Raw genomic sequence first — 24,288 nt, 5'->3', positions numbered from 1 at the left:
CACAAAATACATACATAAAATGAATGAATTGATAATAACATTAAATAAAATGATAAAACATATATAAGTAAAACAGTGAGTAGCTCATTCACGCTTGGCTAATGAGCTAAAATGAGCTAAACAGAAAATACAGTTTTTCATTGTGATTCAACTTCTGCCTGACATCCAGACGGCATGGAAAACAGTACAATTTTATTTATTTGTTTGTTTGTTTTATTTATCAGCAGCTGAAATTTCACTGAAACTGAAATTGTGATGTCGCTGTTTTTTTTTTCTTTTTCTGGGAAACTTAATCGCTCTTTCTCTCTTTTTCTCTCTTTTCATCACGACGGACCGACTGCAGGAGGACAAAGTGGTAAGAGCACGCTCACTTCACACTGTCTCTCTATCTATCTATCTATCGGTCTGTCTGTCTGTCTGTGTGACTGTCATTCTTTGGCTCCGCCCACTGGCTTCAGTCGACCAATCAGATCGTTTCTGCCCTCAGAGCGGCTCTGCCTCTGAGAAATATTTGCGTAACTAAAACTCTGGTTTGCGTGTTGGAGCGGTTCCCAAACTGAGGTCTGGGGCCTGCTGGGGGCCCCGCAGGGCCTCCCAGCCAAACGAGGAACTGGTTCAGCTCCAGTTTGGTTTATTTCAGTGGAAACCAGTCAGAGCAGGTATGGCAGAATGCTCTGTGATGTACGGACTGCACGGTCTCAGCAACGAGAGTGAAATCAGGCTTCCTGAGTCTCGTCCAATCAGGGTCCAGAACCAAAAACCATGACAGAAAATCAATCAATTCTAATTTTAGGTTTCATGTTTTAGTCAGTTTTCCCAGCGACTGTCTGACAGCAGCTTCACTCAGATCACTAAGACTGTCTTCCTTTTCTCCCTTCATATCTTTAGAAAATGAATTCTTTGTGGTATTTTTTTGGCTGCTGAAATCTGAAGTCGTCCCTTTGAGCTCGTCCAACTTCTAGTGAGACGTTGTGGTTATTTTGCATTAAATGATTAATGTATTACTGTAATTAAAAAGAAAAGAATCAATAGCATTAGTTTTTTTTTTTTTTTTGCTTCCAGTGTCTATGTTTTGCATATATTTTGTATACTTTGGTTGTATGCATTTTTTTATTTTTATTTTTTTCATTATTTGTAATGGACATGACCGTCAGCAGCAGCGCCGGTCTGCAGGCCGTCCTCCCCATGTTGCATCAGAAACCTGTCCTCCATCTTGCGTCTCCGTGGGCCGTCCCGGGCTGACGGGGGTCCGGCAGACCGAGGCGGTGCGGTGGATTTGCTTTAACACCTTGCTCTGCTCGTGCGGCGCGCTCAGGTTCAGAGCCGGGCTCGGCCTTGGCCGCCTTCCCTCAGGGCGGCTGCCAGAGCGGCACTTTGATGCGACTTGGCTCCGCTCGGCCGTCCGGAGACCGCTTTGGTGTTCTGCACAGAGCGGCCCGCTCCCCCGCTCGCCGCTCGCCGCAACAATCAGCGGCTCCAAAGACGGAAGTTTTTGGCAGAGCGGCGGGCCTTATGTGGTGCTGGACAGCCGAGCGGTGGGGGTTGAATTACTGTTTGACATGGATTCATTTAATTACTCTGGGATTGATTAATCCTGCCTGGCACAGCGAAAGTCCGAAAGTGCAAAGTTTCACTGCCCATTTTTTTTTTTCACTCCAGTCGAACTAAACACTCAAAGTTAAAGTGAAAGTGCTGGCCGTGATGACTGAGGCTGGCCCGGGCGGCTCGCCGGGCGCTGTGCGGGACGCAGGCCGCAAACGGAAAGCTGCAGCCGACCGTCAACGCCAAGTCATCGATCGATTCTTTTCCTGGTGAATCTTCCTGTCTCTCAGTGTGTAAAACGTGAAAAATAATGATGAAGCATGACGGGAAGTGATCAAAGCACAAAGTGAGGCCTTCAAATGTCCTCCTCACTCTGACCAGCAGCCAAAAAAAACAAAAAAACTCAACTTATTAATTTTATAAAGACAACCTTAGACGATCTTAGTGAAGCTGGACTCAGATTAGTCGTTTTTAAAAATTATGACTGATTTGTGCCAACTGGCTAATTGATTAACTGGCTAATCATTTCAGTACTACCAGTTTGCTATTACTTACTATATGGCTGTCATTTTTAGTGCATTGGTTTTCACTGGAAATAAAGGGAGAATTCACTAATTTCACTACCGTTTCACTCTTCAGGAGTTCACATGATGACAGGAAGAATACGGATAACTGTATTGATTATTGATTTTACTGTCGTACTGCAGAGTGTAGAAATGCAGATCTGTAGAAAAATGAAAAAAAAAATAGTCTAACATCGATCTCTCTGTGAGTCGTGGAGATGAAAAGTGATGATCAGTTTGATATTTTAACAAACTTTTAAGGACTTAGACTTCCTGTTGATGGAGTTTCGAGTTTCTCTGCTTCCTCTTCTTCTTCTTCTTGTTTGTTCCAAACAAATCAGAAACGTAAAACTCATCACTTCCTGTGCAGCCGGACCGAGCGACCAGACACAGAGCGTTTTGAGCAGATGATGGGAAAAAAAAATAATAATAATAATAATAATAACGAACTGGCTCACTGCTTCTGGATCACCGCTGCGTTTGAGCCTTTTATTTATGTGAAAATATTGTGGTTTATTATTGTAAAGTATCTGCTACCCTCCACTTGTGTTTTATTTCTCTGCTTTTTAAACAGCTCATTGTCTTCCAGCGCAGTGTGGGTTTTTTTGGATCGTCACATCCTCTTGACTCACTTAATTTGTACAGAAAAGCATGCTCTAATAGGCATTACAATGTATGTAGGAGCTGTGTGTGTGTGTGTGTGTGTGTGTGTGTGTGTGTGAGGTGCGTGCAGCCTGGTGTGTTGCTGTGCTAATGATATTCAGGGCTCATTATCTGCAGTGATGGCTGAGCTACAGTGGAGAGACGAGTGTGTTGTTGTACTGAAGCCAAGCGTTTCTCACGGAAAAAGGCTGTTTTTGAAGTCTTGATTCCTCCTCTCGTGGGAGAGAAGGGGAGAGTGTTGTGTGTTGCTCACGCTCTCTCTTTCTCACACACACACACACACACACACACACACACACACGGGCCTGCTCGCTCGCACCTCTCTCCTTTCTAATTGTAATGTCCACAGCTATATTTCAGCAGGGGGTTTGTGCTTTTATGTGGCTGTAACTCAGAGCGCTCGGCGTTGGTAGATTGCTGTTTTTAGACCCGTTCTGACTCAGAATTACTGGCACGGCCGCCCTGGCCATCGGTGAGCCCACTGATGCCGCTCGCCGCGTGAATAATCTGGGCTTCACGGATACAGGCGGCGTATTTCACAGCCCTTTCTTGTCGAGGGAAGACGAGTCGAGGAAGAAGATGGGCGTCGGTCTGAAACGCCGTCACCGTGGATGGAGGAGATGCACGGACTTTTATTTTATGAAACATAACCCAGACGTAGTGGGGCGGGGCTTTTCTTTCTCTTGCTTTGTCCATCATGTGTCAAGCATCGGGATTAGACTGCTGTACGTACACTTCCTTACTGTAAATCAGCCCAAACTTGAGACAGACAAGGCAAAATGTAGTTCAAGAGTGGAAAAAGGTTTTTGACCGGCCATTTTTTTTTTTTTTAATTGAAAGTGTTGGACCTATACGTGGAGGCATTCAGAAGTCTTTAAATTCGTCTATTTTACAACTAAAAAAATTCAAAATATTTGTTTTTACTCAGTAAAATCGTCCTGAAACAGCATTTCTAACATCTTTGGGCACTAAAACTCTCTGTTAATATTTTTTTTCCTGAAACCGTCCATGGAGTTTTTACTGTCCTTAGTCAGATCTCATTTCAGATTTTTGATATTTTTTAAAGGAGAATCTCTTCCACAGTACACTTCTGATCGGTAAGAAACCAGAAACCTCCGTCATCTCAGCAGTGACCGGCCGATATTTCAATTTTATGAAAAGGGAAAACATCTTCTAAGGCGTGTACCATGGAATCGAGAATCTTCAGTCTTTACTTCTTCTCTGCTGTATCCTGTTAGGCAAGAAAACACAAAATAAAAAAATGAACAAAAAGGAAACGAAAGGTTACAAAATTCTGCGTTTGACTAGAAAGTTTGTGTCACATCTTGACTGCATTAAACCATCAAATAAAGGCCAAAAAAAAAAAAAAAAAAACCTTAAATGAATACACGGGTGCACAGTAGTTGCAGAATAAAGTAATCACAGGTTTCATTGCAGGCTTTCGAGTTTTTAAAAAGTCAAGTCAGTTGTATTTGTCTCAACTGCAAGACAGCATCCTTTGTCCTCAGACCCTCGCACCGGACAAGGAAAAACTTTACAAAAAAATTAACAAGGAGAGAAAATAGGAAGAAACTTCAGGGAGAGCAACAGAGCAGGGATCCATAACCCACAAAATAAAAATTGTTCCATATAAATTCTTCATTGGGAAGAAACCTCGGTCATGCACCAGGTGGACGAAATCTGAGTTTTATTAAAAGCCCAAAAGTCAAAAGTTGGCTAAAACATGAGGCGCACAACTGGGTCATCCTGAGTTTCAGTCTTTAATCTTTCCGCTCTCTCGCCACTATTTCCTGTCAAATGAAGGCAAACATTTCTTCTAATAATAATAATAATAAAAAAAGAATAAATAAATAAATAAATAGCTGGAACATTTCTCAATCTGTAGTTGACTAAAATGTTTGTTTCACACCTCGACCAGATTGATCTATGAAATACGGGCCAAAAAAAAAAAAAAAGCTAGAAAATCATCCTTAATTAATTTGAAAAGAAAAAAAATGAAATCCAATATTTGGCCGATGTGCGTGCGCGCCGATATTTGGGTGTAACGTGTCGCCGTCTTTGTGTTTGTGTCGGAGGAGAGAAGCCGGAGCGATGTGTCATCTGCTGTTAACGCCACAGCGCCTCATGATTACTATTGATCGCCCGTCTCGCTCGCTGCGTCCGTCTCTCATTGACTGGTCTTAAGGGGGCCATCTCTCTCCCAGCTGTTGCTGTACACAGCGTTAACACACACACACACACACACTCATGGACTCACACACACACACAAACATGCACATTTTTACTGTATGGTGTTTCCTTGCACATAAAAGTGCACCCTCAATGTGCAACGTGCAAAGACACACACACACACACACAATATAAAGCACATGCTGACTTTATGGTGTTATCCTGCACATGCAAGCAAACCATGTTTCCGTGCACACACACACACACACACACACATGCACGTGCACACCCTTGCAGAATATATGAGCCACAGTATGAAAGCTCCTTTGCAGCAGAGGCAGAGTTATCCTGTGTGATTTTAGTTTCATTTCATGTGTTTATGGGCTTCGATGGAAAAGGTAAATCTGAGGCTCCTGCAGGTTCAAGAGGAGCTCCAGGTCTGATGAAGACACTCGGCGCGGCTCGGTTCATCTCTGCTCCCGGTGCCAAGCCGAGGCTTTTCCTCAGAACAAAAACGAGGTCCAGGGTCCACACTTGAAATTGACCCGGACTTTTCCATGACTTTCCATGTCTAGAAAGTTGAATTTCCATGACCTAGATAAACTTTTTTCCCTCGTCCAAATTTACAAACACACTTCACATTCAGAGGTCTTATTACTCTCTTTTATTCTGTGGGGAAAGGGAACATAATGTGAACACAGCAGAGAGAGAAAAAAAAGTTTTGTTTATTTTGATGTTGTGTTTGATTGTGTGTGTGTGTCTGTGTGTATCTGTCTGCAGCTAATCTCGTATACTACTGGGCCCAGCACACTTATGTGCACTTATGACAGTATGAGCAAGAACCAAGTTGCAGTGATTCAAAACGTGTGAAAGACCTTTTTTATACCACAACTGAGCGCTGACTCCTCACCTGTTTTTTGCCAAAGTTTCAGCGCTGGACAAGGGAGATACGCAGGCAGTGCCTCTGTATTTTCTCTGATCACGGGAAACCTACACTGTTCTGAGTTTTAGTAAATAGTATTTTTCAAAATTGAGGCTGACAAAACGCCAGGATATTTCTCGACATCCTTCCTGAAACTTTCCACCAGTTCCATGACCTGTGGGAACCCGTGGGAGCCATCAGGATTATTTTCACACTGGCTTTGCTGCTTGTTTCTTGTCTCAGTTCACAGAGTCGGCCCTCGGCCAGCTGTGTGACTGGTTCACGTTCCTGTAGGACACAGCAGGGAGAAGCTGAAACCTCCGTGGTGTGAACGGAGGTGGAAAGTAGCCCGGTCCATCTCCTGCCGTCCTGCACCGCAGTCCGGTTCTGAGGCTCTGATTCTTGAGCGTTTCCATCCGGTTGAACTCTCTACATTTCAGCTCTGCATTTATCTGATGGCTGGAGTCACTAGTTCCTATGCAGAAGAAGCTTTTCCATGCAAAACATCAGAGAGCTGCAACATTAGAGAGTAAACCAGCCAACAGGATGTGGAGCAGTCAGAGCTACAACATTAAAATACTTCTCACAGGTTAATGCAGCAATAATTTAACTCTCTTCCTCACAATGACTTGCTTTTACTTTTTACACTCAGCTACATTTGACTGACTTCAACTGAGGTAAAAGTATGAATGAAGGACTTGAATTCATATCAATCGAAAAAAAAAAAAAAAAAAAACCCAAGTTGGTGATCCAGTCACTTCACTTCCATATAAAAAACTCCAGTTATAATATGTTTATAGGGTCCAATGCTCAATGTAAAAATGATTTTTTTTATTTGTTTAACGCCAACTTGCTCTACAACATGACCCAAACATACTGTGCAAATATAAATCAAGAGATGAAAGGTACTGAAATATTTAAAATTGAAGCAAAACTTCACTTGACCCTGTAAACCTTTGAGTTTTATCTGTAAGCACGGCAGCCTACCGTGGCATGCACACACACACACACACACACACACACACACACACACACACACTCACACACCCCCTTCTCCCGCCTCTCTTCTCACTTACTGAGATTTACTCATTGCCATGAGTAAATTTGTGCTCACTAGTGACATCTAGTGGTGAAAACAGGCAGTGCAGCATTGGGCCTGTGCAAACTTTGTGTATGTGTGTGTGTGTGTGTGTGTATTGGGGTAGTGGGATGAAATATTAACACATTCCTAGTGTGTGGAGAGTGTGTAAATGCCTGTCTTAGGTTACACACACACACACACACACACACACACACACACACACACACACACACACATGCACCGCCACCTGGTTTCTTTACATGCACTATTCATGGAACTGTTATCGACTGCTTTAATTCAGGAAAGCCAGTGTTTTTGTGTTCGTGTGTGTGTGTGTGTGTGTGTGTGTGTGTGTGTGTGTGTGTGTGAGAGAGAGAGAGAGAGAGAGAGAGAGAGAGAGAGAGAGAGAGAGAGAGAGAGAGAGAGAGAGGCTCAGGCTAAACTTGTCCTCCTATCGACCCGTTGAGGGTGTGTGTGTGTGTGTGTGTGTGTGTGTGTGTGTGTGTGTGTGTGTGTGTGAGGAGAAACGTATGGCATGTCTGGCCCGGGGAAAGGCCCCTGTGCGCCGTCCACAGGGACCAAAAGTAAATTATTTACATTATTGATCTGCCATTTAACAGTAGATATGGCCCCTGTGTATGTGTGTAAATGTGTGTGTGTGTGTGTGTAAATGTGTGTGTGTGTGTGTGTGTGTGCAGCCCACAATGCATTGTGCTTGTGTGTAGCACGAGCTTGCATGTGCACAGTGTTGTTAGTGTACAGTACAGTGTGACTGCCTGCCTGCAGACACACTTATTAGTGTTCAAGCGTGCACGGACGATTCTGTTAACGTCAGCTTCTGTGTGTGTGTGCGTGTGCATGCATGTACTGTATGCGTGTGTGTGTATGTGTGTGTGTGTGTGTGTTTTGCTGTGGCTGATATAGTACCTCATTAGCTGCTCTGGACACTAATCTCCTTTGTGGCAGTCTTTCATCCTTAGCGCTGGATTTATAGACGCCCAGAGTTACGGCCCCCGCCTCGCACGCTGCCGGTGCCATACGTCAAGCTGTCATTGGCCGATGGCACTTCCTGGTCCCGCCCCCTGTACCCCCCGCCCCTCCCTCCCCTGGGGAAAGCCGGCATTCATCTCACCTATGAGTGGCAGGGGCCGGTCTTTGCCTTTTTGGCCCGTTGATGGATCTGTGGCGGCGGCTGGAGGTCTGATAGTTCCTGCTGGTGTTACATGACAGTTTGTCATGTTTAGTGTGTCCTGTGACGTCTGGCTGCTCGCCGGAGACACACACACACACACACACACAGATGCTGCATCATCCTCACATGGGAATAACTTGACATTACTTGGTTAGAAAAAAAAAAACAACTGAGCCCTGTTCACACACACACACACACACACACACACACACATTGTCAGTTTTTGAGTAAAATAAGCCCTGCCAAAAATGCTTTTATAATAAAAAAAAAAAAACGGCTGTTACTGAGACATTGTAACAACGCTGTAATTCGTTGTGATTGGTCGGCTGATTGAAACAAAGCAAAACGGCTGATGTCACAGGCGGTTTGCCTGAAAAGTTGAACTTGTTTCAACTGAAAAGCAAACAAGCAAGAAAAAAAAAAAAAAAAAAAAAGTGCCAGCGCCAGCGACTTTGGGAGTCTTTTTTTAGAACGTCTGCTTTCTAAGTATTTAACGCTCACTTCCCATAGGACTCCATGTTAATGAGACTCTGAGACGCCGTCCAGACACAGTGAGTGATGCTTTCTCTGAGACTCTGCCTGCCTCTGATCAGCGGGTTCACACCTGAGACACGTCAGCTCCGTGACTTCACCGTTTTCACTTTTCATATCCGGGACAGTGACTTTTTCCAACAAGCCAAACGCCGCGGCGCTGACCACAAAGCAAGAAGCCAGCGAGCGTGTTCGGCCGTGGCATTTAAAGACCTGTAACTGCAAAGTGACTAACGAGATAACGAGAAATCAGGATCCATCATCAAGCTAAAATCTGAGAGTATTCTTTTTTTCTTTTTTTTCACGTGGAAGCTCACCGGACCTAAAGCCTCACCTTTGCACCAAAACTTAAAAGTGGATTCTTAACTTTTTATAGCACATCACAGCTCTGGGGGAAAAAAAATCCAGATTCTGTGTGGTTTCTTTGTCTTTTCACTCCCATGAAAAGATCATTTCTGACACACCTGAAATTATTATGTTTTTTTTTTTTTTTTTTTTTTCTGTAGGTGGAGGTCTATTGTTTGTCTGCTCAGTCATGGGGGCCATCACTACTAAAAACCTGATTCTTCTTATTGTGTTGATTCCAGTCAAATCATAAAAACATAAAATGCAGACGTTCCTGGAAGCGGGTGTTTAACATAGGGATTGTTAGAGCTGTTCGTGAAATAGCTATAGGCTGAGCCAATCATTGTGGTGTAAATGTAAGAAAACACATTTATCTACATGAAAATATTGGCTCCTGTGCAGTTTAACTCACAGCACAACAGGTTTATCAGTAACAGCTGTTGCTGTCCATGTTGGCCAGAATCACAAGAGCAGAAAGAAGCCGGGAGAGGAGCGGGAGGCAGCGAGCGGTCAGTCCTCCGAGCGGCTGGTTCCTCCGAGCGGCTGGTTCCTCCGAGCGGCTGGTTCCTCCGAGCGGCTGGTTCCTCCGAGCGGCTGGTTCCTCCGAGCGGTCAGTCCTCCGAGCGGCTGGTTCCTCCGAGCGGCTGGTTCCTCCGAGCGGCTGGTTCCTCCGAGCGGTCAGTCCTCCGAGCGGCTGGTTCCTCCGAGCGGCTGGTTCCTCCGAGCGGCTGGTTCCTCCGAGCGGCTGGTTCCTCCGAGCGGTCAGTCCTCCGAGCGGCTGGTTCCTCCGAGCGGCTGGTTCCTCCGAGCGGCTGGTTCCTCCGAGCGGCTGGTTCCTCCGCGGCTCTCCCAGGACGGTTGTGACAAACAGACACGGCTGCTTCCTCCCCAGAGGCTGGGATCGTGGTTGTTAATGAGCCTAACAAGGAAGCTGGTAATGAGCTTGATAACGAGGTGGTGGGAGAAACCCCTGGGGGAGGCGGTTGACCCTCTGCGGACCCCCTCCGACAGCCCGTGAACTTTGACCTCTGCTCGCTCCTCGGCTGGTGACTCCTGGTGAGCATCACGATCAAGCACGCCGCGATGATGCTTAAGTCTTTTTGGAGATATTTCTCATTTGGCTTGGAGAAAAAAAATAACAGAATAGGAGGTTTGGTGGGCCTTAAATGATGGGACGATATCAGTCCTTGTCGTCTAATCACCTGCCAGTGCATCTGAGTTTTATTCGTTCTCTCATCCTCTTTTGTTTTGAAATTGTACTTCGGTCGTTACATCAATGAAAAACACAAAGATGCATATAACATGAATTATGAAATTTCACCTCCAGACTATCTTACACTGAGTTGAGGTGTTGAAATGATTTTATTTTTTTGTTTGTTTGGTTTTTGTGAGTCCACGTTACCTCTAAATGCCTCGTCTACCTCTAATTTTGAAATTAGTGATTTCCATAATTTCACAAAGTGGCTTTTCATAACTCTTCCAGTTCAGAAAAGATTGTGCCTATTGCTGAAAACCCAACTCGTCTTGTTGCTGCTTTGCTTCCCTGACTCCACCTTCCCGTACAACTAAACTGCATTCTTCATTACGTGTAGCGGTAAAAGTATTTCTGTCATGGATTACTTTTCAGCATAATCTTGTATATCATGTTGGGCAGGATTTTTTCCAGTTTTGTCACCTTTAGACAACAGAAGTACTCGGTTAAGGAAGAAGAAAGGTTAAGTTCAGGCATAATAACCATTTGGTTTTGGTAATGTGACGTAATGTTTGCAGAAAATGAGCATCACTATTTGCTTCCTGGTGGACTCGAACTCAGGAAAAAAAATACCTTCTCCTTGATAGTAATTGAGAATTCAGTTTAGTTTTTTGAGAAGCTGATTTTTGGGAGACTGGGCTCGATTTCTCCCTGAACGTCGAACCAAACGGCCTTGGTGGCTCTGGAAAGAAGGACTTGCCCTTTGGCTGTGAGGGAATGACAGCAGCACCTGATCGTTGTCTGCTAAACTCCACTGTAGCTGCTCTGGTGATGAAGAAGATCAGATCATCTACATGGGACTATTTTAGCCCCGTCATTTTCGTCCTGCTAATTTCTCAGGACAGATTGATTCGACTGAAGCTGGTTACTCGCCAAAGCGACTCGAGCCAAGCCAAAATTTACCAACTGCAGCGGCTGCTGTCGCCAGCTCCAGTCATCACTCCCTCTTTCTCTTGCAGCCCGACTAACCGTCACCTCGGTCTTTTCTCGGAATGAGAAACACTTCTTCATGGTAAGACGTGGCAGTGAAAAGAGAAAAGAGAACGAAGGAGACTTCATTTGCAGATTTCTTCTCTTCTTTTGACATCTTTCACTCGTTTGTGCTTTTTAGGTTCATTACCGGGTTCCCACAGGTCATGGAATAGCCGGAAAGTCATGGAAGTCAATCAGTTCTTTGGATAAATCATGCAATATCATGGAATTGAATTAAAAAGTCAATAAATAGCCGTGCAACAAACGTAATAATTATTCTTCATGCTGTTTCTGCTGTGTTCACAGGATAAAAATGAATATTAAACTGAAACTGAAGTGTCTTATAAAATTTTGGTCATGGAAAAACAATGTTATTACGCTTATATAGATAATGGAATACACAGTTTCCCCTCAGGGATCAGTGAAGCATCTCTGATTCTGAAATTTAACATTTTAATCTGGTATTTTATTGTATTTATTTTAGTTTCTTATTTAATGAATGTGGGCTTGCTGTCTGTCTTAATTGTCTTGTTGATTTCAATTATTTTTGATGGGGAGTGGCGCTCCTAATCTCACCGCACTTGTACAGTGACAATAGAGGCTTTCTGTTCTATTCTAGTGGATTCTAGTGGAGACGCATGGAGAAGTCAGGTGGGGCGTGCACCTGTCCGTCTGTCCTGAGAACACTCGAGACAAAGTCCCAGCGGCCGTGGTTGGGATTAAATTTCGAGAGAAAAAGAAAGAAAAGAGCTTAATGGGTAAAAGTGTAGTTGCCTTTGAGCAGCAGCTTGCGTTGGGAATTGAACCTCTGACTGCTGTGGAGTTCATTCAGAGGGGATCGTGCGCTGCGGTGCGGGCGGCTACAGAAACGGCCTGCTCTCTCCAGGAAACCAACACCCCGCTACACCAACTCCAGGATTTCACCACTGGATTATTCATTGTTATATCACTCACTTACACACACACACACACACACACACACACACACATTTGCATGCACAGGCACAGAAACACACAGCATGCACGTGAGCAATGATCCGCACATGCAGTAGGCGATACACACACAGATGCACACGCTCATATACAAAGAAATGCGCATGTACACACAAGTGCACACGCACACACACACACACACACACACACACAGATGCATCAGAGCGCAAAACAAACACACACACACACAGGGGTTTGGTGTCCTAGTTTCCATCTGTAGGGAAGCTATTCTCTCTCTCTCTCTCCCTCGCTCGCTCGCTCACTCACAAACTCATCTCAAGGGGGTCTCACCGAGGTCACATGACACACTGCTGCTGCTGTTGCAGTTGTGTGTGCATATGCGTGTGTGTGTGTGTGTGTGTGTGTGTGTGCAAGCAGCCATCTTTATCTGCATGTGAGCATCACTGCTCATCTGCGTTTATTTGGGTGTGTGTTCACAGGATGAATTTGTCTGTGTACACACTGTACAAGCAGGCGCCGCTATGCATGTGCAACCTTGTGTGTGTGTGTGTGTGTATGTGTGTGTGTGTGTGTGTGTGTGTTTGAGCCTGCCTGCCTGCCTACGGTTCCTCCTCTCCGGCGCTTGTTTCACCATCAGAGTGTGATCTAATACAGGGATTACGATGGGATTAAGTGAGTCTCTCCTAAAACAGCGGCTCTCCGCTCCGTGTCTGCGCGGCGCCGGCTGATACGAGCCTCCTGCAACGCCTCTTTGCACCTCGCAAAGGTGCGGCGCGCTAATTGCACCAGCAGGGTGTGAATGCACTTTTTAGATCCACCAAGTGTCCTGTTGGTGCATGGGTTTACCCTTGACAGAAAACATGGAATAACTGTAAGCATGTACAGTTTTTTTTTTTTTTTTTTTTTTTTTTGTCAGTTGAGTCCTCATCCTTGGTCCAATGAGAGGAGCATCAGATTTTGTATTTATTCCACATTTTTATCAGTTTTATCAGTTGAGTCTAAAGGTTCCTTACTTGAATGAACATTTTTCATCCCTGTGTCTGTGGACTGTCAGCTCATGGTGACACTCACCGTATCCAGATATAAAATAATAATTATAAGATTTATGTTTTAGTATCAAGAATGGAAAAATGAAATATAACTAATGCTATGCACGGCACCTGTCAGAAAAAATGAACAGGCACACACAGCACATCCGCATGTGTGTGTGCAAAGAGTTATGACATGCATGAGGCCAGAAGATAACACTTTGCTTATTATTGAAGTAAAATTATTACACATTATGTGGTCAAATATCTTTTTTTTTTCTTTAGGTTAATCTATACAAGTGCAAAGCAAAGGCCTACAGAAAAAAAAAAAAGTTACGGTTTAAACTTCCTCTTAAATTTTGGTTTTACGGAACAAGAGATCGTTCACAAAGGGAAAACCAGCCAGTCACATGTTCAGATTCTCTTTAATTCCTTCATATTTAGGGAAACAGTAAAAGACAAAGTCACCACAGAGGCCAACCTTATCTACAGATCAACAAAGACATTATGGGAATATCATTGTTAAAAATTTTTAAAAAATATTATGAAATACCAATGAAATACTCGTGAAAGGCCACCATACTACTAACTACTATTGCATAAAACAAAACAAAGGAAAACAACAGCATTATCATTATGATTATAACTATAAAGTAGCCCTAAACAACAGCAGGCCTACAGTGAAGTCACTTTTAACTCACTAATGAATAGCACACACACACACACACACACACACACACACACACACACACACACACACACACACACACACACTCATAGTGCTATAGAAGTATATCATAAATTCAAAATGCTGTTCCTGTGAGGGCACAGAAAAAGAAAGGCATACTGTGGGGACTGTAGTTTAGGGGGGTAAACTCAGTAGCGTGGTGTAATAATCCGATTCAGTTTAATCCTACAAGTAGTCAGGTGAGGGATGATGAGGCGCTCGGCGGTCACACCGGGTCACACCGGGTCACCTCGCTGATCCGTCGAGACGTGGAGGACGAAGCGGACACACCCCTCGTTTGGTTTCTGGACGAGAAAGTCAAGTCAGCCGTGTGCTGTTTGCTGTGAATTCTGGAAAATCACCATGCATTCACAGAAAAACACACAAAAAGGACCAGTGTTTTAATTTGAGCTGATAGTTTGATGACTTATGACAAATAATATCACATGTATTGACAAAAAATATCAGTCATTGATCCATTTTGTTTGGCTGAAGTTGAGGTGGATAAATGATTCAGTGGTTATGATGACAACTGATATTAGAGGCAGAAAGGGGCTGACGTTCCTGCACATGAATTCATTTATTTATTTGTGTTAGCTACGTAAACCTGGAGGCAGAATTAACTGGCGTCCTCTTCTGTTTGTGGCAAGTGATTTTTAGCAACGTCCGCTTGATCTGCGCTGCTATTTGTGCAGTTTCCCTCAGTGTGGCTCACCGCCCAGCAGCTGGATATGAGCTGCAAACACACTGAAGACATATTTCCCGTCAGGTTTGGGTTTATATTAGCGCCTCAGAAAGGCCTTAGCCGGCCTCCCTGCATGACTGTGTGGATTCACATAATGCAACACAACACAGTTTCCCTCTATGGATTTTAACTTGACCCGGAAAATGTCCAAAAACCTGTGATTAACCATGATTGTTAATGGAGAGCAATCTATGACAACTATTATTATTATTATTATTATTATTATTATCATTAATATTGTTAACTAAAGCCATGGTTTCTGCATCACATTTTTACTATGGTTTAATTCATTAATTACCATAAAATACCTTTAAAAATGATCAAAACAAACAAAAGTACCACAAAGTGCCACATTCAAACTGGTCAATATAAACTATATTGAGTATGGTAATTGTGATGCTGATAAGCAGGGCTCTGCAGCCAGTCACCTGCACTGGTTTAATCTAATCAATAGCTAATAATCAGTTTAAAACTCATTAGGCCCTGCTGCAGCCTCAACAGAGACACTGTATTCTGCTGAAAATATCTTTAAGATATATATAAATAAATATATGCATAGGCACGTAATATTCAACAAAATATAAGTTACCCAAATAATTTCATCCTGCATGCTTTGTCTCCAGATATATTTCTCTAAATACATCCAAAATGTGTCAGAGTTTATTCCAAATTAATATCATCCACTTGTGCAAAAACACTTTTTGGCCAGCTTTGATGCGAGTCTCGGCGAAGTGTTTTATCAGCCTTTCTGCTGAGCGTCAGCTACAGGAATCCTGTTAACAGCTTTTCTTTGGCCAGGCCGTCCTGAGTGCCGCTTGACAGGAGTTTGGTAGCGCTGCTAATTTATGAAGACACCCATGGCACCCATTGTAGATCCACTTAAGCCTGTAGGCCTCCCTCACATTTTATTGCTGCTGGTTTGGCCTGTGAGGAGCGGAGCAGAGACACGGTGAGGAGCGAGGAGCGCCGTGGAACCTGGACCTGCTGCACATCATCGGCTGCTTCGTGAAAACACAGCTAATGTCTGTGCAACAGGGGATTATTTTTTGAGTTGCGCTGGCCTTCATCAGGAACAGATAATCTGAATTATGTGAATGTATAATGCAAAGTGCATATGTAAATTAACTTTAAAGGGGGATTCCACCATTGTCTTCTCTTGTTCAGTGCATTTCAGGTTGTTAATTTATGGTGGAAGTGCTGTAATTCACTTTTTGGCTCTTATGTGGATTAGGATTTTCTTGCATAAATTTGTTGTTATCTCTCAGGAAAAAGTAGATGAAAATAAGGAGGGAAACTGAGATTGTAATTTTAGTGTTTGATCAAATAGGACACAGTAAAGTATTTTCTCAGTCATGCAATTTGAGAAGTAGGCCATGTTTAGACATTTTCAAATCAAATTAAATTAATCTGATGAGTAATTTGTTTTCTTGTATGTTAGCCCAGTTAGCATACTGATAGTGAGTTATTGCATCAATAGTAATCCTCTTTTATTGTCAAAAGGACTGACTTTGCAAACCCCTGCAGTTCAGTTTCTACAGTTTAGTTTTCTAGTTTTTCTAGTTTAGAGCTGCAACCAATAATTATTCTCATTAACTGATTAGCTGTTTGGTCCATGAAAATGTCAGAAAATGGCGAAAAATGTTGATCGCAGTTTTATACAGGCCAGGGTGAATTTAGTTTACTGTCATGGAGGACGAAAGAAACTAGAAAATATTCACATTTGAGAAGCTGGAATCAGAGAATTTGGAAATTTTCTTCTCAAAAATGACTCAAAACGATGAATCGATTATCAAAATAGTTGGCGATTCATTTAATAGTTGGTAACTAATCGATCATTCGACCAATCGTAGCAGCTCTGATCTAGTTTTAGGGTCAGTGCCAAGTGATATTTCATTCTGTGTGTGTGTGTGTGTGTGTGCGTGTGTGTGTGTGTGTATGTGCGTGTGCGTGCATGGTTGCAGTATAGATGAGGAGGATCTTTTGGATTTGATGTATCATGAAACTTTTCCTTTACCGTCCGCTTGTCCTCTGGAGTTGGTCCCTTCACCGCTCGCTGCCCGGGTCCCAACACCTCGTCGTCAAATAGATCCACCCTCCCCTGTTCAAGTCCCAGCCCGTGACCGTCCCATCCCGTGACCGTCCCGCCAAGACGGAGGTTCGCCCAGTTCAACAGCTTGCAGTGGGAATGCTGCAAAGCCAGTGGAGGCCACCAGATGGCGTTACAGAGGAACTGTTACTAATACAGAGGGTTAAACTGCCCTGTCAGGGACTTTACACTGTTGTGATGATGAGATGTGTTCAGACTTTAGTTTGTGTTTAACAGTCAGGAAGGCGAGGAGGTAAAGTTGAGATTTCCATGCCCAGCTCAGACTGTTTAGTTAACATGGGGGAGAAATTTATTTGAAAGTGTTTTTTTAGGCTGCTTAGTTTTCTACTCGCACTGTAAAAGCTGTTTCACACCAGCTTGGTGGCACAGAAAGAGAGGAAACACAGTTGATTTTTTTTTTTTTCTTAACCCAAAGTGGTGTCGCTTGCTTGATGCTCACTGCCAGTCCAGACATCTTCACTGAGCCCACTGGAGCAGGTGTGACCACGCACCACGATAACTTCAGCAATGCCACCAAAGCTTTGTGCTCGAGGCGCCAAGCTCTGCTGCAACAGAAACTGTGTTCTTACATGATGTTGCAGGTCTGTAGTACATCCTACACTGAGGATTTTTTTTTTTTTGTGTGTAAAATGGAACAGAAGAATGCAAAAAAAAAAAAAAAATCACACTGCACCAGGTGTGAATGTTTGGCATGCAAATTCAGATTCACACTCGTGCATCACAGCGGTGTGGAGCAGCTGCACGTCTGCGCTCTTCTTCTAACGGAGCCGCTTTGTTTAAGTTAGGAATTGAGAATTGAGTTTCGAGCGAGTTTCGCCGGCGTTGGTGTCAGCCACCAAAACTCTTGATATTGCAACTAGTAACAACAATAAAACGACCAACAAAACTGTTTTCCCCTGTTGTCTCGCCCTTTGTGCACCTGCAGCGTCACAGACAGACTGAAGTTCAGGTGTGACGCGGAGCAGCTAGTTATCTGCGGCTGGTGATGTGTGGATAACTAGGCCAGCGCTGCAGTGCTGCTCTGGCAGCCGGCCACATCTTTGGTCTGTCTGCGGAAAACCACCGATTGGTGGATGTGTGTGTGTGTGTGTGTGTGTGTGTGTGTGTGTGTGTGTGTTTCACCAAAGCTATAATGTCCCACATGAAGCAGTGTTTGCCTTCCTCCCAGTGTGTGTGTGTGTGTGTGAGTGTGTGAGTGTGTGTGTGTGTTTTCCCTCTCTCCCTGATGGTGCTGGGGTGTTTGGCGGGATAAATATAGCTGCGTTGGTGTGAAGCTGTTTTCTCCTCGGCTTTTGTAGCTTTAATCAAAAGCAATCTGGAGGAGGGAGAAATGGGGAGGGGGAGAAGGTGAGAGAGAGAAGAGGAAGAGGAGGTGGAAGGGAGGGAGGGAGGGAGGGAGGGATGGTGAGCGAGGGGTAGGGGTGGTGGTGGTGGAGGGGTGTGGGGGGGGTGGCCGATGCCACAGTGTTTTATTTTAGCTCTCTTTAAAGAGTCATCGGGGAGTGTTCAGGAGTAATGAGAACCCTGGTGGCTCGAGGAGAGGGACTGACTCCCGCCTTCCCTCGCTCTCCTCCTCCATCCTCTCTTTATTTCCCTCCCTGCCTCTCTCTCTCTCTCTCTCTCTCTCTCTCTCTCCTTTCCTTCCACTTTTTTCTGTTCTGCCTCTCTGATGTCAACACAGCACTGAGACCGGCAGCGTTCACACTGCAGGCCTTCAGACTCACTTTCCTTTCAGCTACTATGACTGATTTTTTTTTTTTTTTAAAAAAAGTCTGAGGAGAATGAAAAAAAAAAAAAAAAAAAACGACAGCAATAACCAAAATGCACCTCAGTGAATCACGTGAACTGACACTTTCTGACGTGCATTCGGGGTTTAAAGGAGTCCCTGCCTCGATGTGGTCACCCGCTCACAAATTTTCCTTCGGTCTAAAGTGTGTGTGAGGTCGCGCACTCTGATTGGTCGATCATCAGCGGGTATCTGCGTGGATTGTTCACATTTGTCCTTTTTCATTATAAAGTGGATTCGAGTGTGTAGCACTTACCTACGACCACGTTCACACTGCAGCAGAAAGTGACCACATTTTGATTTCTTTAACCTCAAATATGACAGATGTGATGTTTTCTAATCAGTCTAAATAGAAGAAAAATGCACAGTCACAATTTAATTTTCTATTAAAATACGTATGTATGTGGCAGGTAGTGGGACAATATTCTTATTTTATGATGTTTAAGATTCAATACAACTATACAACCATACAAGTTTCAGTCTAACTGTGCAGAATGATATTTATTTCTGAGCTACAAATGTCTCTAAAAATAATGCAGAGCTTATGAAATTGTGATGGGCGAGCTGTCTCATTTGTGTTTTCCACAACAGGATAAAATGTAGTTGATGTTTTTTGCCCCACAACGATGCATTAAATTACAAAATATTGTCCCGTTCTTAGGATATTCAACCTTTAATGTTCAGATTTAAGTATCAGTGTATCTGTGGAAAAGCATGAGTAACAAAAATGAAATGAAAAATCAATATCGGCTCCTGTTCAATCAGACGTAGCTTCCGCACGAGAATAAATATTAGCAGAAATTCAGAATTCAGCATGAAGTGTGAACGAAGCCGCTGTGATCCGGATCCGAATCGGAAAACTGTGATCCATGCAGCCGTTTGATTAGAAAGCATCGGGTTTCTGTCACGTGTGATGGGGGGGGGGAATCAGTGTGGGGCCGCTTTGTGCTGCGGTGTGAACGGGGCCCGAGCGCGGCCGGTGTGCATATGTGTGTTTGGACGAAACAGAAAGACAGAGGGAGGACGGGAGATAGTTTTTTTGGCAGCGAGTCGAGTATCCTTTCATTATCCAGTTGGCTTTGTGTTCCTCGTTCGGAGGCCAAGAGCGGCCCACGGTGCGAGCCAAGCTGCTCCCCGCTGCAGCCGCCACGACGCGGATCTTAAAAAGCGTCCATAAAAGCCTCTTTCTGGACGAGGCGCTGGCAGCCGCGCCGCTCTTCAGGAAGCGCATTGTTCCATTTCCTCTCTGACGGCCGCGGTGTTTGAAGCGGCGCTCGGCGAGGCGGCCGGCCAACATGGTTTCCACTGGCCGCGGTTAAAAAAAAAACGCCGCACGCCGAGTCAAGTTTCGCTTCCTGTCAGACACGCGGTTGTGATGCTAATATCAACCGCATGAAATATCTCACCAAAAAAAAACACCTCAAATGCCGTGTAAAGTTACTGCTCTGTGATTTCGTCCAGCCCGTCTGTTTACCGCACAGTATTTCCCTTTAAAATCTCTGAAAACAATTTTATAGGCTGGGTTTTCTTTGACCTGCCCCCACATTTTTAATACATTTTCCTTTTATATATACAATATGTATTGTTTTATAGATTTTCTGTTTGTATGTTGCTCTTTGTCAGGCACTTTGTGAACTTTTGCTTCAGGTAAAGTGCCAGAAAGATATTACAATTATTATTTTTGTTATTTTTAATTTTATTATTATTTTTAATTTTAATTTTATTATTTTAATTTTTAATTTTATTTAATTTTTGTTATTTTTAATTTTATTATTAGCAATTATACTGATTGCTACCCACTCCTCTAGTGGAGGAAGAGTTTGACATGTAAGGCTGGATGATGAGTCAATATTATTATTTTTTATTGTTGGTTTTTAATCATATATATATAATCATATTGTGATGATATAGTGTTTTGGGGATATTGGGACACAATTCTGCTGCATAAACTGAGGATAACGACAGTTTTGATTGAAAGTTGACAAGAAAAGGCATGAAACATCTGTCACACCTAACATTACCATTCATTTCAATGGTGTCAGCATTGATTTATTGAACTTAATTTTGCGCAGGCGTGGTCCTGATATACATTTCTTGCGCTTTAAATTGCCCGGCCTCTTTGTGTGCAGGTCAGATTTCTCTTTGTTGACAGTGTCCAGTGTAGCCTGTGTTTTTTAGGAGGTTTTATGTGATGTAGCTGTTTTTCTGTGAGGCAAAGGAATGGAGCACTTCAATGACAGTCAAGTTTACTCTTACTCTTATTGATATATATATAAAAAAAATCCTTGTTAATATGGTGATGTTGATTTCGGTGTCCCGCCCCTGCTCATGCTGTCGGTAACGTCCCGTGTCCCTGCAGGTGATCTGGGTGTGTAACAACTGCCGGAAGCAGCAGGAGATCCTGACCAAACCGGGCGAGTGGTTCTCCGGTCCGGCGGGGAAAACCGCTGGCCTCGGCTCGGCCGTCAGCGAACCGTCTGTGTGCCAAACGCCCGGCGACAAGAAGCTCCGGTCTCACTCTCAGGCGCCGCTGGGCTCCACCACAGCACCTCATGACCCCAACCGGCCCGGGGCGCCCGGCACGGCACCCGGCACGGACGCCCGGTCACGCAGCGAACCACCACGAGACACGTAAGCCGAACGAGCGGAAACACACATCACACACACAACACTGATGTTATTTTGGAAAACTTCATATTATAAAGGTACAATAGTGTTTGTGTACTTGGTCAAGCTGAGGCCTTACGCCTGTCAGTCGTCTTGATCAGCTGTTATTTAGCTTTGCTGATCTGCAGTAAAGAAAAGCCACATATTCACCCACCATTTGAATGTGGAGCTTCACTATTAGTCTTTTTTCTGACTGTTTTTCTTTATTATTTTACCTTCATATCACATAAAGACTTTTCAGGACGAATGTGGGATTTTTTTGCACGTCCATAAGAGGTCACAGCCTGAGCGTGTATCCTGTTTAGTTATGGTTTTTATTTTAATTTTGCGAAGGTTGCATATTGTAGGTTTAATGGCCAAAAAGGAATCAATGCCTCAAACACAGATTGCAAAAAAAAAAAAAAAGCTGAATCCCAAAAGAGGCCAAGTAATGTAAAATTGGCTGATATGTATTCTCACAAACTGCAAGGGACAAAAAAAAAGTTGAATGAAGAAAAGGAAAAGGAAGAAAAAGAAGGAAATCATTGTGCAAGTTGTTAGGTTCTTTCTTGCATGATTTTTTTTTTTTTTTTTTTTTTTAATGCAGAAAAACTCTTAAATTACAGGATTTTGCCACAGACGTCTGACTCCTCTCACATAATGTAATAGGACATAAGGTTTGGCAAAAGTCATTTTTTAAAAGCCCGCCCAGGTACTGAGCACCTTAATTAAAAAAAAAAAAGAAAAAAAAAAAAAAGGAAAATAGTAACTCCTTCTATTCTTAAGTTTTAAGTCGCCCCAAACATCTCTGTGATGAAAAGCTGCTGAAACCTCATTGGTCAGTGAACGTCTGGCAACCAAGCGGAGACCAACCCGAGCGCCTCCTCTCCTTTTTGAAAACGGTCCCCCTCTTATCATCGTCACTCCAGGTTGTGTGCATCCTGTGAGGCGGAGTCCAGAGCTGCTGTCTTTTACTATAAACGACGGATCTCATTGCACCGACTCACGTCTAAAAATAAAAGTTAGATTAAGGTCACATCAGCGTGGTTTTGCTGTCGGCTCTTTGCAAACATTCGGTTCATGATAGCAGGAGAACCGCTCGCCTCTGCCCTCCGCTCTTTTCCCAAAGGCGTCCAAGGCTTCTCGCAGAGCCACACTGCTCACTTTGGAGTGATGGCACCTTACAGCTGAGAAAAAAAAAAAATCTAACATTACTTAGTTTGTGGTGTTTGTTGCTTTAGTTTTGCTTTTCTCGCTCTCAACCACCAGAGATATAGAGAAATAAGCATCAGTGCACTGTTGAAAGTCGACCTCATGCTTCTGTTTATTACTGAGCAATATGTCATATGTCCGTTCATTGCTTGCTTTCTACAGCAAAACAAGCACTCTGTGTCTGCAGCTCGTTTCTAATGCCCATAATGGAAGAGACTGGAGTTTCTAGAGGAACTGTGTTGACGTTGTTAACAGTGTTCATGAAAGCGAGAGCAAATTCTGACCAGGTTTATGCTCTAAATATGCTTCAATAGTTGATCAGTCACGTGAGAGAACAAGCGCAGACTTTGCAAGGCGCTCGGCGAAGCAGCGTCGCGCAGCAGATGGAGACGCTGCAGTGAGTTACCTTTCATTTCTGGAGACAGCGACTGGAGTCTCAGGGTGTGCAGCGGCAAAAAGAAAAAGCAACAGAAAAACAGTGAAAGTAGGCTTTTGTTGCTTTTTGCAGCTAAAAACAAATCACCTGCAGGTTGGATACTCACTCTTGATATGTTAACAAGCCAAAGTATTAATTATATGATGACATGAGCAGAGACAAGGATGGAAATCTTAACATTTATTGAAGCTGTAACCAGCCAATGTTTATATTTCTACTTGATTTTTGAGATTATTTAATTTTTTTTTGTTTGATTGACTAATTATTCATTGACTCATTTCAACAGCTGTGTCGGTGTAACAGGATGCTGATGAGGACAGTAATATACATTTGTAATATGCTTTGTTTCTCACTTTTACTCCTGTCCCTCCCTCTCTCCCCCTCCCTCTCTTCAGGAGGAATGGGCGGGGAGGCGGGGCGGCGGGGCGGGGCGAGCGCCGGCCGGGACAGAGGCTGCAGACCCAGGTCTCCATGGACCGGGATCTGCGGGGCGAGTCCAGGGAGCGCAGGGAGAGCCGGCGGCTGACCAAGGGACGCTCTCTGGAGCACGACCCCGTGGGCGGAGGAGGGGGGAGGCGGACAGAAGAGGGGGGCTACCATCACATGGACCCCAGCGGCGGCCCCCCTCGCCAAGCAGGGCCGGTCCCTCCCGGGGGCCGGGGCCACCCTGTGCACCCGCAGGGCCGAGGCGAGGGCGAGCCTGGGGTCGGCGTCTTACCCCCGGGCGCGAGGCCCGGGCAGAGGACGGTGGGTGGGGTGGGCGGGCCGCATGAACACGCCCCTTCACAACAAGCCCCTCCCCCTGAACTCAGAGAGCCCCCGCCGGGCTCGGCCCCCAACCAGGGAGCCCCGATGAGAAGGACCAAACGGGAGAAGGCAGAGAGCATGCTGCGCAACGATTCGCTGAGCTCCGACCAATCAGAGTCGCTGCGCCCGCCCCCGCCGAGGCCCTACAAGTCGAAGCGGCTCGGCGCCGGAGGGAAGAGGCAGACCAGCGTCAGCAGCTCGGAGGAGGAGGGAGGGACGACGCCCGAGTACAGCAGCTGCGAGGACGCCGAGATCGAGAGCGTCAGCGAGAGAGGTGAGACGCACGGGGGCTAAACCGCCGGCTAACAGAGAACGGGTCAGGTGGGCGGGGCCTCGGCCTCGCCGCCGTGACCTCAAACTGTTTCATGCACACCTACGAGGCTGATACATGATCACTTACCCACAATATGAAGGAAAGAGGAGAACAATATTTAAAAAACACCTCAGTGTGTTTTCCTTCCAGGTTGTTGGTTTATTAATTTGATAACTCAGCTGCTGCAGTTGACGACAACAACACTTTAACAGCTGTGCTTCTTAACGTTGCTATGGTAACACACTGGGTCGCAAATGAATTTAGACCGGTAACCAAACTTGAATCGAACTACATG

General features: G+C 44.4%; 1 protein-coding gene across 1 annotated transcript in view; it reads left to right on the top strand.

Annotated features, from left to right (window-relative positions):
- Nucleotides 1-24,288, top strand: part of rims1a (regulating synaptic membrane exocytosis 1a) — a 112,962-nt gene that overhangs the window by 30,553 nt on the left and 58,121 nt on the right. Inside the window, exons 4-6 of the mRNA XM_030070612.1 lie at nucleotides 344-355; nucleotides 20,939-21,210; nucleotides 23,269-23,954. Of these exons, the coding sequence (XP_029926472.1) occupies nucleotides 344-355; nucleotides 20,939-21,210; nucleotides 23,269-23,954 (970 nt within the window). The remainder of the gene's footprint in view (nucleotides 1-343; nucleotides 356-20,938; nucleotides 21,211-23,268; nucleotides 23,955-24,288) is intronic.

This window comes from Myripristis murdjan, chromosome 15 (assembly GCF_902150065.1).
Source record: "Myripristis murdjan chromosome 15, fMyrMur1.1, whole genome shotgun sequence".
Lineage (NCBI taxonomy): Eukaryota > Metazoa > Chordata > Actinopteri > Holocentriformes > Holocentridae > Myripristis > Myripristis murdjan.
This window is presented reverse-complemented; position numbering and strand designations above follow the sequence as displayed.